The sequence below is a fragment of the Monomorium pharaonis genome, chromosome 10 (genome assembly GCF_013373865.1).
Source record: "Monomorium pharaonis isolate MP-MQ-018 chromosome 10, ASM1337386v2, whole genome shotgun sequence".
Taxonomy (NCBI): domain Eukaryota; kingdom Metazoa; phylum Arthropoda; class Insecta; order Hymenoptera; family Formicidae; genus Monomorium; species Monomorium pharaonis.
This window is the reverse complement of record NC_050476.1, coordinates 5,674,838-5,691,344: the sequence shown is the minus strand read 5'-3', so window position 1 is coordinate 5,691,344 and position 16,507 is coordinate 5,674,838. Positions and strand designations below refer to the sequence as shown.

The following is a 16,507-nucleotide window of genomic DNA, read 5'->3' as shown; positions in this document are numbered from 1 at the left end:
AGGAGACAAATGGTGCTCGGCAATCTTGTTCAGCAAACGTCATACGCAAGGAAAATGTTATTTACTATGTAATTCTTTATATTCGCACTCGCGCAAGTTTTTATGAAATGAACTTCGGTGTAGTCACTCATCTTTTCACGCTCATTTGCACATTGAATCTCGACTCGGAAGATATTTTACGTTTTATTTGGAAGAAAAAAGTTATCAAATGCAGCTTTACAAGCCTAACAATAAACAATGCGGAGGGTTGAATGGAAACAATTACGAAGGGTAGTTAGCTCGCGGTTTGCGGTCAGGTCATGGTGATCTGCAAAGATGCAAGGCTGCATGGAGTACGGCTTAATAGCAAGTAGCTGGCTCGCTACGAGTTCGTAGCCATGGAGGCCAATCCTGACTACGGTACCAAACTTGGTCTAGGATTTAGCCTCGGGAGATAAGTGGTCCTTGTCGGGTTCACAAGGTAGAGCGGCGCATAGTTGCCCGGCAGGGTCATCGCCAGGAACACACCGGTGCTTCGCTCAAACTCAAACTATCGCCGGGCAAATCGGTTGTACGGCCGACACCAAACCATCCTCTCGTCTCTCGTTCGCCATCGGGCTGTTTCCTCTCGCCTCCCACCTCATTACACTTCCGGGTCTAAATGGGGCGACGCATTACTGCCGGCTTACCTATCATCGTCCCTACCGACGTTATCCGTAGTTCTGATATCGCCCGAAAACTGACCCGATCCTGTTCATTCATAGATCTCGCTCATCCGGCCATACAACTATCTCGAAACCAATTCTCTGAGCAGCGGTCAATTAAATGGCCGTTTAATTTGGAAGGACGTGGTTTAATTGACGTAGAATATTATCGCGATCGAATGACTATCAAGAACAGAAAGCTATTGTATAAATATATCAGTCTTTTAATATATTTATTCAATAGTTTTATATTTATTTATTTCCTGTTATATAATTCACTATACTATTTACAGATTTTAGTTTATTATTAGTCCAATTTATTATTTTATTGTTAATTTATTTATTGGCACAAGATTTCAATTTTTTAAAGAGAAAATTTTATATAAATTTTCAGCGGCAGTAAGTTTATATAGTTTTAATAAAATACTATTTTTATGGTTTTTTTCTCTTTTGTTTTTAATTAATTTAATCATTTCAATATATTTAATTAATTAAGGTAATCATTTCAATATATTTATATTAAAATATAAATAAAGTATATGCATTTCGTGTGACTGCAAACGGTTATGTTTATATAATTGCCTTAATAATTGTTCATGTTTCTAACAACCTGAGAATTCTGAACATATTTTGCTTTGCTTGCTGACATACGCAGACCAAAGCAAATCTTTGTCTTTAAACAAGTTTAGCTTGTACTCTTGCGCGCTCGCTCGCAAGTGAGTCAAAGCCACTGATTGACCGTATGGTGACCACGGAATAGGAATTCTGACAACGGCAACAGAAACGGCTGTTGCGGTTTATCGATGTTCTCTCGAAGTATACAGGATGTTCCATTTTCAACGATACATCCAGACAATCGAAAAATAATAATGTTATTTAAAAAAAGATTTTATAGTTTAATTCAAGTATTATATATTTTTATTACAGTTTATTATAAGATTTAAATTGCATTATCTTGAGATATCTTAAAATAAAATATAAAATGGCTTTTAAAAAATATTTACTTGAATAATCTTCTTGCTTTTACATATAAAACAATAAGAATAAAATAGAAATTAAAATTGTATTTAAAACGTTTTCTTCTAAAACAAATAAATTGTGATAACATTTTGGAATTATCTAAGAATATTATTCAAAATGAGAGACCCTATATTAGCTAAGTGAGAACATGAAACATTATCAGATATTAATACGTACTGAACAGTATTCGTTAACAATTCAATTCTCCCTTATGAGAGTGTTATTAATCTGTACTCATCGAATCATAGAGTCAACAATCTAAACAATTAATTATTCATGTAATATTAAAACTGGCCAATATTACAACAGATTAACACTTAATAATATATTAATTTACGTAACTGACCGCACATCAATTCCATACATTAATTGCATTATTAATTATATCATATCGTCATAACAGCATTAAATGATATTAAATTTGTACTTTCTCTCTCCTCTCTCTGTCTCTTTTTACTTGAGCCTATTAATTTGTTACAAAGATCTTCAATAGTATGACGATATAAGCGAATAATTTTATGACTATCAATAATACTGACATATTACCCGGCATTAAAACACATCATAATTGCGGCGCCATAACTATTTGATTAAATATTATCGAGAAATTGAAGCGACGTTAATTACCTGATAATACACAGCTGTATTTCTAAAAATTTTCATTTCCATAATTTCTATATTATTTTTTTAAATAGTATAGATATAAAATTTTTTATGTTAATAGTTTTATATATATATATATATATATATATATATACACCTTAGTCTTCATAACTCGCGTAGAAGTTTGTTGGCTACTCTACAATGCTTCTTCTACAAAGAAAGTATTTCATACTCCCTTCCTTTGCATTTCAATTGTTAAAACTATTTCCGCACGGTGAGAGTGCGTTGCCTTCAACCAGAAGAAAATATACGAAGCTTTTGCAGAAGAAAGACCAAGTTGTATATTCAAAAATGCAATATTTACTTAATATAATAACGGCTGCGCGTATTGATTGACTTTACAGTAGCTTATTTTGTTATTCAAACGTTAACTAGTATTTCCTACTACCTGTGCATTTTCCGGTTGTTTGCTCTGTAAACCTATTGCGTAGAAATAAAAAAAAGAAGACTTTGTAAATATTTCTCGTCAGGAAACATACTAGTACAACTTTTTATGGAGATATGATGACATAATAGAATTATATAAGCACAATTTTTTTATAAGTTTCTATTCAGATTTTGCAGATATCAGAAAATCTGTATTTTCCTTTTAATTTGTTTTAGTTACACAATATTAGTTAAAAGTTATCAAAATTTAAAAGCTGCAGATTTCTTTCTTTTCTAATTAACGACAAAAAATTTAAGCCGTGAATGTCTGAATTTTGACTTTGAAATCAATTGCAAAGAATGAAACAATTAATAATTTGACTTATGAAAAATTTTGCTTATATAAAGTAATAACCATATTTTATTGTAGTTGCAGGTAAATAATTTTTAAATATAGCAAGTAAAATCTAATAAATTTTTACATGAATATTTATTAAAATTTTATAATAATAAAGTAGAAATTCTGAGTTTGTACCGATTTAAATTTCAAAAATATTTTGTTACTCTTTTTTACTTTATATATATATACTATATAAGTAACATTTAGTGAAAAAGATATTAAATTAATATAAACAACAAAAAAAAACAATTAATGTTTACTTTTTATTTAATTAATGTAACTAATACTAATAACCATGTAGTTTTATATTAAATTTTTACATTTTCATAAAAAGTTTATTGCAGAATTTTATATTTATATTTATGTACATATTTGCAATTTTTGTGAAGATTAAATCAATATTTTATCAACTTTTTATCCACTAAGTTTATTAAATTGTATTACCACAAGTTATATAGCAATAAATGACATTAATGTAAGAATCTGATAAGTAAATAGTAAAACAAACAATTAATATAAATAAAAATATGTAAATTGCAAATATATATTTGAGCTACTTTTATTTCAACATTATTACATTTTATTCTTGTTATAAATTATTAAATATTCATTAATTTTATTAATAAAATAATTTAATGGTTTGTGTATTTTTTATTGGTTGTATAATCTTTTGCAATATGTGTTGCAAAAAGATTTATAATAAATTATTTTCTATAATGGTTTATAATAAATTATTATTGGTAAAAGGATAAACATTATATAGTAATATGTACCTGAAACTATATTAAAATACCATTTTCAATGTTCATTTGCGTACAAATCAATATCAAATATATATAAAAAATATAATAAAAATTAACTTAAATAATACGCATTTGACAACTTAAAAAGTTTAATTCAAATAATATTGTTATTTCATTAAATTTACAAATAAATATCATATAAAACGCGATTTTACATAGGAATTAAGAGAAAACAGAAAATAAAATAAAATAAATTTTTTATTTTTGCGTTTAGACTGAAAACAATTTTCTTTCGTTTTGTTTTGCTAGTTTTGAGTTTGTTACCATTTAAGTTACCATTTCTCGAAAATTTTAATATTATTGATCTATTAAATCCAATAGTCCTACGATATTTTACATGTCAGTTTGGTAATCAACATCTAAATTTCACATTTAGAATTTAGATCATTTTGGTATAATTTTCAACAGGAATTTATTAACAAAACATGAGATAAAAGATATTCATAAGATTAAAATGTTAAATATTATTATATGTTTCTTTTTGTGCAAACTAATTTTGCCAAATCAAAGTTAAAACAGTTTAATATTTTAAATAAGGTTTTTAATTTGTGAAATGTAGTTGTCTTTTTCTCTCTCTCCACTTAGCTAAAAAAAATTAAATAGCTTTTAAACCATATCATAAACAGAATCGTACTCAAATTTTATATAGATATTCAATTGTAATAATAAAACAATTATGGCATTTTTATATTTTTTGGTAATGCTTTTAAATATAATATATACATTTTTATGTATAACGTTTAATTAAATTAAATTCAGTTTCTCGAGGATGGAAATGTACATATATAAAGAGTAGAAAAAACAAAAATTATTAACAAAACACTTTCAGGCTTATTAGATACGATTCTCTTTAAAAGGCAGCGAAAAGAAATGGTAAAATATTACCCTCATGTACTCTACATAAAGTTGAATCTAATTAATTCACTACTTTAAAATACATTTATGCATTTAACTATATTATGAGAAATGAAAATATTTTTACGCCAAAGTAATCTCTGCTCATCATGCGTGAATATGTATTTTCGTTACTGTATTACATGATTCAGTTTCAGTACCATTTATTTAAAAAAAGCAAAACGAAAGTGTTTGAATAATTTGTCCACCTATAAATTTCCTGTTTCTTAAAATATAAAAAAAATTATTACATGTAGAAAATTTTTATTGCGTCAGGAGTGACGTTAATAGCAAATCTCTTTCGCTTATTTAAGGAAAATGGAATAAATTCCTTCATAAAAAAAAAAAAAAAAAAACAGAATTATAAGCTATATGAGATAGTTGCACGCCGGTGAACAAACAGACATTGATGAATAAAAAAAAAAGATTTAATTTTTATTTCGTGCCTACGTAACATAATTGTATTTTTTTCATTGTACGGATAAGTAATAAAGATTTGTTTATTAAGAGAATTAGATGTGGCGAATGGTACCTCGAGTACCTCGACCATTATCGCGATGCGCCTCGTTGTTTCAGCGCTTCTCCGAAAACAGTACGCCGGAACTAAACTGAGATAACGACGTGCTTTCGTAGCGCGCTTTAGACGCGGTCGCGATGGAGAGGTTGGGCCCTTGGAGCAGCCGTGTACAGAGCTATGCACCCAGCAAAACTACATTATGATTTAATTAAAATCAAAACCTCTCGCTTGCCAAGCGACGAACATGCGCGCAACGTTTTGAGATAGAAAGGGGTAGTGGATGGTAGCGCTTTTTGTTACGACATTGCGCACGAGCTGGACGCAAAACTGTCGGCCAATTAACGTATCTTTCCCCCCCTCCTCTCCCTATCCCTCTTTTACCAGTTTTGCTGCGACTCTCAATAAACTTTTCCATTATCAAATTTAATTAAAGCATTCGTATTCTATGCGTTGCACATCCATCCCCGACAAAGCTGCCTGTAAATGTAATGAATTCAACAGAGGCGTAATGAAACCAAACGAGTAGAGAAACGTTTCTCATAAATAAATCGCCGAGCTCCGATGTATCGGGATTAAGAATCCCGATGTACGACACCTAAGAACATGGAGATTGACATTACAGTTTGTAAGGCGATAAGGAGAAAAAAAAATAGATGTCAATATTGAGTAGCGGCGAGGAGCAGAAAAGTTTAAGGAAATGAGAGGACCTTAATCTCATCGCCATTCACGCTGGCGTAGACTTTTCGCGGATATTGAGATCTCCATTATGAACACGTTTACAGTATATCTTTAAGTTATATCTCCCTTTCATAATTTCCACCCATTTTCCCGAGGACTGAAATAATATAATCTTATGCGCGCTTCTATTTTGCGATAAAGTTCCAACGATAACGCATCCATATGTGCTGTATATACATTTTAATTAAATTGCCCATCGTTTTCGAATAAATTTAATAGGTGGTGCTTCCATCGGAGAATTGGAATTATAGCACAATATCAATTTAATTAAGATATATACACACAAATAATTAAGTATTTTATTATACCGTATAAATATTTCGTTACGGTGTAACAAAATTTCGTATGTAATCCTTTTTTAGCCTTTATTTTTATAATTTACGAGCAAACAATATATTTGCACATTTGCATTTATCGATACGTAACATGCAATGACAGAGCCGGAGAGAGAGAAAAAGAGAGAGAGAGAGAGAGAGAGAGAGAGAGAGAGAGAGAGAGAGAGAGAGAGAGAGAGAGAGAGAGAGAGAGAGAGAGAGATTTTGATGAATACCGTCGTGTCACGCTTGCCTCGTGAAACCTGGAGGGTATACAAACGAAAACAGTTTCACGCGTAACTTTGCACGTTTAGGTGTCCATTTGTTTAATTTTTTTTACTATGCTCGTATTTTACACGCGTTCCTCGCGCCGCGGCTGTACCCCTCCGCAGCATTGACTACTTTTTCGTCCCCTCGCACGAAAATTACAGTTTCCGTAGAGTTTCGTCGTTAAGTACAGCCTGCACATCCGTGTTATAATGTCGGAGCCTGTGTCCCTACTGACGAAACTTATGACTCCGGTAATATGTTTTCCATTACCAATGTCCCCGGTGTGAAATGCTCGATTTACTTTTATCCTTTAGCAGAAAAAAAGAGGACTGATTGCTCTCTCTCTCTCTTTCTCTTTCTCTTTCTCTCTTTGTGTCTCTGCAACATTTAGTCGGGCACCGAACGTTATAATTCCTTGCATGCGCAGTTTTATATTACATAAATTCTATTTTTAAAGAATTCCCATGAATTCGAATAATTTTAGTTATACATATGTATACGTTTCAAATTAATTGGTTTAAGCAGCTATATAAATTTTATGTATTATATATATTCAGTATACTAATATAATTAAAATTATTTAATTTAATATCATTATACTGAAAATGTATTTAATAATATTAACAGTATTAAAGTAAATCATTTTCATAAAATTCATTATTCTGTGACAGAATAAATTTTTATATAAAATAATGTCCATCCAATTATAGGTTATAAAATTTGTAAAATTGAATGTTATAAATATACATATATTAATATAATTATAAATTTTTTAATATTCTTTAATTTGTTTTGTAAAAATTAACACTGTTACATTCGATTCTATTTAACGATTTGTTGACAAGTTCACTTAGATAATTTCAGATATTGATTGTAAAATAACCTCCATATGAGGAACAAATCTAGAAAATCTAATACTTTAAACAAAAATCTGAAAAACACAGCAAAAAGATCTAATAAGGATGATTGGCGTGACGCGTTAGATTCTATATCCATAAATGATGACTATTGGTGGTGTACGGTGACGATGTTGGTGGAGACAATTGTTGAGCACAGCCGCTACATTTCTCTCTTCTGTGAGGCCGTTGAGGATACAGAGCAGGCGTGTATTTATTCCCTCAGTTATCAAAAGACGATAGACACGGTGAGAACGCTGTCAAAACAGGATCCAGAGAAATGTCCCGTTATCGAGAGCATCTGTCATTACGCGAATACGGTCTTAAGCGAGAACAACGGCCATCTCTCTACCTGGCTGATTGCACGGCTCATAAAGTATCTGATCTACCGCGCCAAAATCGAGCACATTGGGAGACTTAAGGTACAGACGGATTTAGACCGCGAAATCGCTGAAGAATGCCGGGCAATTCGGAATACTGACAGCTCAAGTAAATAATATATGTCAGTCGGTTTTTTTTTTATTTCAGAAACATTAAAGACAAATCTTCAACATAACGTAGCTGCGCAATAAATACTTCCTATTGTTTCTCAGTTTCTTATAAGTCGCAATTAGCGAAATGTATTGATTATCATCTTTTTATAATTCGCGCTCGCGTTCTCTCTGCAGCTTACATAATGATAATAATTTCATTACTCAGCTTCTTCGCGAAGCACCACCGAACCTCGAAGAACCCACAGTAGCGAGACTGAAGCCACGTTCAACGGCAAAGTGAATATACATTTACATGTGGCTAACGTAGCTTTTGATGGACCGAAACTCTACATTGTACTTAGCGGGTTTCACAATCCCGATTTACCAGCGGAATTGTTAAGCGTCGGAGTTCCTTTGACCTGTATATTCAAGATTAAGCTTCCCGGCGAGCAATACGTTGTACAACGCTGCGAAACGGAGGGGCAGGATACGACAATCCGAGATGAGACGCACTTCTTTAAAGACCGTCGTGCCAGCGAGACCGTGCTGCGCGAATTTTGGAGAATCACGCGCGAACGGTTCGCCGATCTGCCGGCTCACCCGACGTATTCTAACGTAATTATCCTTCCTATTCATCCGCCGGTCTTCTTGGAAACGATCGACGTTGCCGAGAGGGAATCTCTGAAGCGAGACGTATACGACGGGATACTTCTCGCTCTGCATCATTTGTACGATCTTTGCCGGCGACACGCGGAGTATCTTAACGGCATGAAGCTGGAGGAAGGGATCGTCGACGAAAGGGACGAGGCGATAGATACCAGGATTTACGAAGATACGCTAAGTGACATACCTAACGAATACGTCGACGTACCGTTGATATTGAGCGCGATACTTCTGCAGGTCGAACACAATCTCGCGACTACGTCGTCCGACGAGCATTTCTCAGTCGATCGCGACACGGGATCTGGCGATACGGGGCACGGGAGTACATCAACGACAGCCGAACGGAGCCCCGTACTCGATATGCAGGCTAAGCTGAGACTACTTGATCTCGAGTACGAGCTTACCGATGAATACGATGCCAGTCAGTCGTCGCGGCCTTCCGCGCTCGAAGTTATACCGTACGGTGATACTTTGGGCATGATCGTCCGTCAGTTTCTCGACGGCAGACCCGCCCGTCACCTGGAAGACGCGGTACTACGAGTCCTGCGGGATCCGAGATTAATTAACGTTTGGCGAGATCATCGGGCACCGCCGAGCGAGAAATCCGACGTGTATCTCTGCCACATGGACAACATCGCGCGTGCATTTAATCGTGAGCAGACGGTCAGTCGCGAGGAGGTTGCACACTACTTACACCTCTTGGCGTTCGATCGGCTGATCTTTCCCGAGGGCAGTCGCGAGGCGGGGGCACAATCGTCGGGAGATAAATCGTCGGAATTAAAACGTGCGCGATCGGCGGCAAAGGGAGCGCGCAGCGTTCCAAATTTTACGTCTCCAATCACAGCGTCACCAGGTTCACGTCGTTCCAAGAGCGACAGCGAGATTGATCATCGTAACTTGGCAGTCGCATTTACCGAATGCGCGCCTTTGTTCGCGTTAGTAGACGCCAGAGAGACATTGCTTCCGGGATATTTACGCGACAACGTCTTCGCAAAGAGAAGTTACGAAAGATCGAGTCTCGAAGAATACGAGGACGTCGAGTTGCTCTCCTCCCGGGTTTTTCTTCAAGTCGCCCACGAATGTTTTCAAACTTTCGATCGTTACGCTACTAAGTACTTCGAGCCGACCGACTCGATGTTGCTTTACTTCAGCGATGACAACGCGGTGGGTGAGGTGTCCGTGGCGAGCTGTCTGTCGAGTATACGCACGCCCATCGGACTTCACGAATTCTGTGAATATATCGCGACGGAGGAGGTGAATCGGATGGAACGGGAGCAGGAGACGCGCCAATCGCGCGGGGCAGACTTGACGGGAAGATTTATGAAGAGACCCGGCGACGTGGAAGACGACGCGATCATATTCGACGACGAGTGCTTCGTGCTTCCGGATTCTCTGAAAGCGCGTCATCTTAGGAAAGGTACGGATCGCGAAAACGGGCAAAAGAAAATTTTCGAAATGAGGGAGGAATTCGAGGAGGCGGCGACGATCGTCGAGGGAAAGAAAGTGACAGCGCAGAAACGAAACGAGGCGCCGATGGCGAACAACGGAGGCGAACGGGCGGATGGAAGAGTTATGAGTGGAAAAACGTCGATGACCGGGAAAAAATCGGACGCAAAGATAGATGATGTCGATACGTCCCTCTTAACGGCGAAAAAAATTCTATCCCAATCGGTCGAGATGGGCGACTCCGTTGGGTACGATCTCGGAGGTCTTCGCGTTCAAGTGATTCATCATAAAGAGAAGTTTCTTTTGGACGGCGATACATCGGTGCGGGTCGTGCACGAGGACTGGCTTCACCGCGGCCGCGATTTACGCATCGCTGTTACTCTACCGCGCTGCACTTTACGATTGTCTGGCGAAGTTGGTCGCCGTCAGTCGGCAGACACATTTCACTTAACTACGAAAAGGGGAATTGTGTTAGGTTTCCAGCGAAACGGGAGAGAACTAGGTAATTAATATCTGGCCTCCTAAGGTCATTAAACGTTTATCAAGTGAACAGTTACAGTCGGACAATAAAATGTGGACAGTTTCTCTCGCGCGACGATGGAAAAAAAAAGAGATGTCTGTATTAGCAGAATGATTCTTTTTTCCCCCCCCCTCTATATTCCGCAGTTGAAAACTCATCCGATTCCCATTGGCGAAATTTGACTTTCGACTTTCGTGCTTCATGCCCCTCGGGGTTATTGATAGAACCAAACGTCGGGAGCGGCACCAAAAATCCATTTTGCATTCGGCAATCGTACGTTTCGAAACGTCCCAGGCGCGCAGGTGCGGCCCGTGAAGTCTGCCGGAACTTTCTCAGAAACGGGACCGTCCTAAAGTATCTAGACGACAATACTGTCGTCATCTTCCACCCGAATGGCGTTATCGTGACGTGCATGGACTTCGACAAGCCGCAATCGCGCGACGAATCCATCCACGGGGCGTCCCCAAAAAGTATACGAGAACGCGGGGTCAACTGCGGGGAGACCGAGAATTTTTCAGTTAAATTGAGGATTCTTCTGCAGCAGAATTTAGAAAGGGCAACTCAAGGCAATCGGTGGTGGCCGAGCATAGCGGCGAAGTCGTGGATTCTACGGAGACACGTTCCGACGGCGAATCGATCGCGGCTGTACAACCATCGAAACAGCATGTAGCGCCAGCGGGAGGACTCGTGACTGTTAAGTTTCGTCCTAATTGGGACGTGAAAACAACTTGAATGATCTGATAATTGAGATTTCAAAGATAGGTTTAAGTTGTGCAAACTACAGTCTTTCTTCAAATTTAACGATTCAAGCATAGCAAGGTCCAAAAAGTTTCCAAGGATATATAAAATAAAATGATAAAATAATTATTTTCATTTTTTAATATAAACACCCTTTACAAAAAAAAAATATTCCAAGTATTTGTCCTTAAAATAGTTTAACATTGCAGAGATCTTTGTTACCCATCTCTCTTCCCATGCAGCTCCAACTTACAATTAATTCTTAGTAATTATCTGTTATTTGTAAGATTAAAGTCCAATTTGTATAGAAAAACATTTATCAATAATGAAGAATAGTAACCTCTGCCGTGTTATTTTAAAAACATTCGGCGTATTTTTAGTAATATAAAAAAAATTGATCCATTATTCAAACAAATGTAACAAAAATAAAGAATAATCATATTTAAAGAAAGCTGAAAACGTTCGTCGTCTTATTTTATCAAATGTTTTTATATCCTTGGACCAAAAGCTTATTACTACGTAGATCAGGATGAAATCATACGGTGGGCGCATAAATGTTTGTAACCTTTAACGCTTTATCTTAGAGCAAAGGAGACGATTCATTGATAAGAGGGGCATTCGCCGCGGGTGAAGTGTTACGATACTTGGTGGTGAATTACGACGGCAGATGTTACGAGATGCTGAACGATCTCGTCGTAAGTGAACACGATCGATTGCTCGTTAGGACGACGTCGGATTACGAGGTCAACGAGGTATTCACACATCGTGCCGACGGTACTGATACGTTGCTTCGTTCAAACGGAGAACTGATCGTTACTTTTCCCGGTATACATATACACTCACAAGAAGAAATATACTCGATATATGATGTATCATCGGTCCTGTTTGCCATCGTGTATTTCTCCTTCAGATGGCACGAGTATCATTACCGGTTACATGATAGAGGAACAGCCGGTAATTTGCGAATGGACGGAGAACGAATTGTGGCGATACTTCGGAGTCACGGAAACGAAAGACTATGGCGATCGAGCCAAGTTCGCGCCGTTCTCCGATAATGAGTTCTCGCGTGAAGACTCCGTGCCGCACGTCAGGCGCCAAGTGGAAACGTCGAGGATACTATCGATTACGGACGGTTTTGTCTCGATCTTGTTGACTTTCCGCATGGAGCACAAAGACTACGCCACCGTGTCCTACGATCAGTCAGCAGTTAGCTGTACTTTATCGATGCCCGACAATCTCCACATCAGCATATCGAGAAGAGGTCATTACGAAGTTTCAATAGGGGACGAAGTTAATCTAAAGGTAATCAAAGTCGCGCGTGCTGGTACGCGTGCTCAGTTATGTAAATGTAATATCGGTGCGCAACACTAAAGCGTGCTTTCCGTTGATTTATTAGTTAGATATAAAATTATGCGGTATCATTGTTGAGTCTTCCCTTCATATATTTTTTTCTTTCTGAAATGTTTCAGCATTAAGACTCAAGATTATTTCTTAAATCGCAAAAGTTTCGCTCTACACAATTGTGTTCATTATATGATAGCTATGAGTTTCAATATCACTTCTTACATAATGCAAAAATTATTGCAACTTAATGATTTCGCTCTTTTTCCACGATAACAAAGATATATTTGTATAACTATTATATAACTGAAAGTATAATTATATAATTGTTTCTTTGTGTAACGTATATAGTTCCAATAATTAAATTCTATATGTACACTGAATATCAAATATTCGTTATTCCCACATTTGTATTACATAAGAGGAAACAGTAGACACAAATAACTATAATCATATCACGAAATATTTGTTGCGTAAAGTATTATTTTCAAATTATAGCAGTTACAAATTATGTCAATATATGTTTACGTACAGTCGAATGCAAAAGATGACGCCGATTTCGAAATAACTTTACGAGAACATTTTATTAACCTTATGTTGAAAATAATTTCTTGGCGTCATTAGGTTTCCGACGATGATGTGGCATTCTGGAAGACTTGTGCTACTTGCGGCGGAAGATCGATGTCGACTTACAAGTTTCCGGAATCCTATGGAGCTGGTTCGCAAACGATTCTCACGACTTCCGATATTCTTGGGAATGTGCTCGAGGTTGAAAGTGACGGTACCACGCGCTATCATCGACGCGAAGACCAACATATACGAAAGGGGCGCAAGTGCAACGGTGATGTTCTCGAACACGGCGAAGAAAGAAGAAGAAGCTATGAAGAAGGAGACGCTAACTCGGAGCCAAAGATCCATTGCAAACACGAGCGATATTGCGAAACGCTCAAGTTTCCTGCGAGAAGTCAATACAGAATTTTCGCGATGAATCGCGATCTGACAGCTTGTGAGTACCTTCATCGATCTGTTAGATGCGAGCAAGAGGTGGCAGCCGTCTTTGGCGACGAGATGAGTATGAGTATGATCCAGTATCCAATTTCACGTCGACCAGAACTTCATCGCTTGATTACATTTGTGCCAGTGAAGCCGGAATTGAGATCAAAGGAAATATCCTGTCAATATCGGGTTAGACAATCGATAACATTACGTTCTTTCATAATTGCATGGGTCTGCAAAATTTCATTTTTTTCTAATGGTTAAAAAAAAAAGTAGTTTTTCATAACTTCTTACGAACTGAATTCAAATCCGCAAAAAGAAACATTCCATCGCGTTGAATTTATAAGAAAAATGTAGTTGAAAAATCCCTAAAAATGTCTTTAAATATCTTTGAATATTCCTAGCTAACAACTCAATACAAGAGTTTTTAAAAAAAGCTTAATTAATGTTTAAAAATATTGCACTTTAACATAATTATACGTTAGAGAACTTTATTAATTTTTAAGTATTAATTTAAGTTCTTTTTCGGAATCTGCAAAACATCAGCTTTAAAGTTTTATCGGTTATAAAGTTCTGAAAATTTTCCAAGACGCGTTTTTGGGGAAACTTCAACTAAATTTTTCTCATAAACTTAACGCGATAGACCATTCTTACATGTGGATTCGGATTCAGTGTACAAAAGTTACAAAAACCTATTTTTGTTTTCCAAACTGCAAAATCATGCAGACCCGTATTATTAATATTATTATATAATCGGTTCAAGTTTGTAACCTTTTGCACAATTTTATATTTAAAAAATAATTATATATATGAGAGTAATTAGTAATAATTGATGTAAAAGCAATAAAATGTTTATCCACTTTATTATCTTAGAGTTAATGTTAAAGTTATCTTTATGATTCATCGTATTACGAACAAATCAGGAAGATTTCAAGACATAATATGTAATATGCGCGCACGCACGCACGCACACACACATACACACAAATTTGTTAGGAAATTTTCCTGATTTTCTCGTAATAAGTCATAAAAATGACTGCATATATCATCTCCGAGATAATAAGGGCTGGTAAATATCTTACAACAAAACTGTGCGCAGGTTATGTCTGACAAACGGACAGATTACGATAGAATTGAATTACCGCGAAGCACTTATTCGTTTGCGTACGACTGGCTGTTCCCCTTTGGCAAAAAAGTAGTTTCTGAAAGAACTCGGAACGAAGTTTTAGCAAAGCGAAATGAGCAGCCGCTGCCAAAGTTATTGCGAGTGCGCGTTTTCTTCGGCATTAAAGGGGCAGACAGAAGCGTCCTGATCGATATGCAGAGAGCTATGGGACGCTATTGGTTATCTGTAAGTAAAGAAAATTTAATAACGCCAGTTCAATGAAGCTGTTCTCACTCGCTCTTCCCCGCGTACATATACGTTTATTTACTATGCAATAAATATAGAAGTTTCAGAGTGTTAAACAAATTTACTATATTTTCTTGTAACTCCGATAATTGATTTCCGTATAATATTACGGGATATTACGAGAGACTGCCAGTATTCTCCGATGACATTTCTCCCGGGATTTTTCTTTCTTCCCAGGTGTTACGTGATAGTGACAAATGTCGGCTATTTTACGCGACTGGAAGTAGTCGGCCCTGCGAAGTTGAAAATGATTACAGGAGTTCGGAGGACGGCCTACGAGAACTGGCTCTAGGCGTTAAGGGAAACATCGACGTCGAGACGTACGTCAGAAGCCTTCGGGGTAAGCTCATTAAAGTGAGCACGAAAGCTTCTCGGCAGTCGAGCCGTCTTGCGGAGTTACTTCGACAAAGAGGCTCGATGAAGGAGGCATATGAGTGGTATAAACAGTGCATGAGGAAGCGAATTATTGTACCGTATTTTGGAAATATTGACGACTCGTGTTATTTCTTAATGAAAAATCCTGTCGACGAAGAAGTATCGAAGAAAAGTCACTCACGAAAAAAAGAAGGACTTATCGATAGAAATGAGGAAAGTTGTCGATCTTTCCATTGAATGTAATATGGAATAAAGTTTCTTTTTAATTAAATTTAGCTGTTTCGCGTTTGCAAAAATATTTGTTTCTTTAACACACACACACACACACACACACACACACACACACACACACACACACACACACACACGCACACGCGCGCGTATTTTACAACAATTTGTATTTATTTTCTGCTATTGATTTTTCCTCGCGGATAAAACTACACGAAAATCCTTATTCCCTTTTATTTTTCTCTTGGAGATAGAATCTTCTTGTTTCTTTTCTTCTTTTACAACAACGGAAAAGATTCGTAAGTAACGCAACGTTTTCGAGAGTCGCTCGTTGCACTCGTCCTTCATTCGAGTTTTTACCACCTGGTGATTTTGGCGCGCGTGGTCTGAATACCGAAGGGTGAAGTGGGAGCCAGTGTTGTAAAGGGGCGACAGCCGCCGCAGTGCCATATGCCTCGCACATTACGAACAGCCGTAAAAGTATGGCACGCATTTTGTCACAATCGCTTCTCCGAAAAGATGCACGCCCAGCCGCTGCATCTTTATTTTGGATTTCTCGATAGTCGTGCGATTTCACGCGCAATTATCTGGCATCGCATCACTCAAAACACAAATTCATAAAAGCAAAATGATATCAAGATGACAAGTAGAAGACGTTTTAAGAAAAATTACTATAATTTCTCAATACATTTTTTATGATAATTTTGTAATAATTTAAAAGGTCACTGTAAAATCATTACTAGAAAAAGCTC

The 16,507-nt window shown here is 36.8% G+C and overlaps 1 protein-coding gene across 1 annotated transcript; it reads left to right on the top strand.

Annotated features, from left to right (window-relative positions):
- Positions 1 to 8,783: 8,783 nt before the first annotated feature.
- Positions 8,784 to 15,798, top strand: LOC105838546. Its single transcript, XM_036293173.1, is given in 5 exon segments — positions 8,784 to 10,653; positions 10,776 to 11,332; positions 11,991 to 12,441; positions 12,443 to 12,706; positions 13,370 to 15,798. Coding segments are annotated over 5 exon segments (3,756 nt in total). The 5' UTR covers positions 8,784 to 8,805; the 3' UTR covers positions 14,006 to 15,798.
- Positions 15,799 to 16,507: the final 709 nt, after the last annotated feature.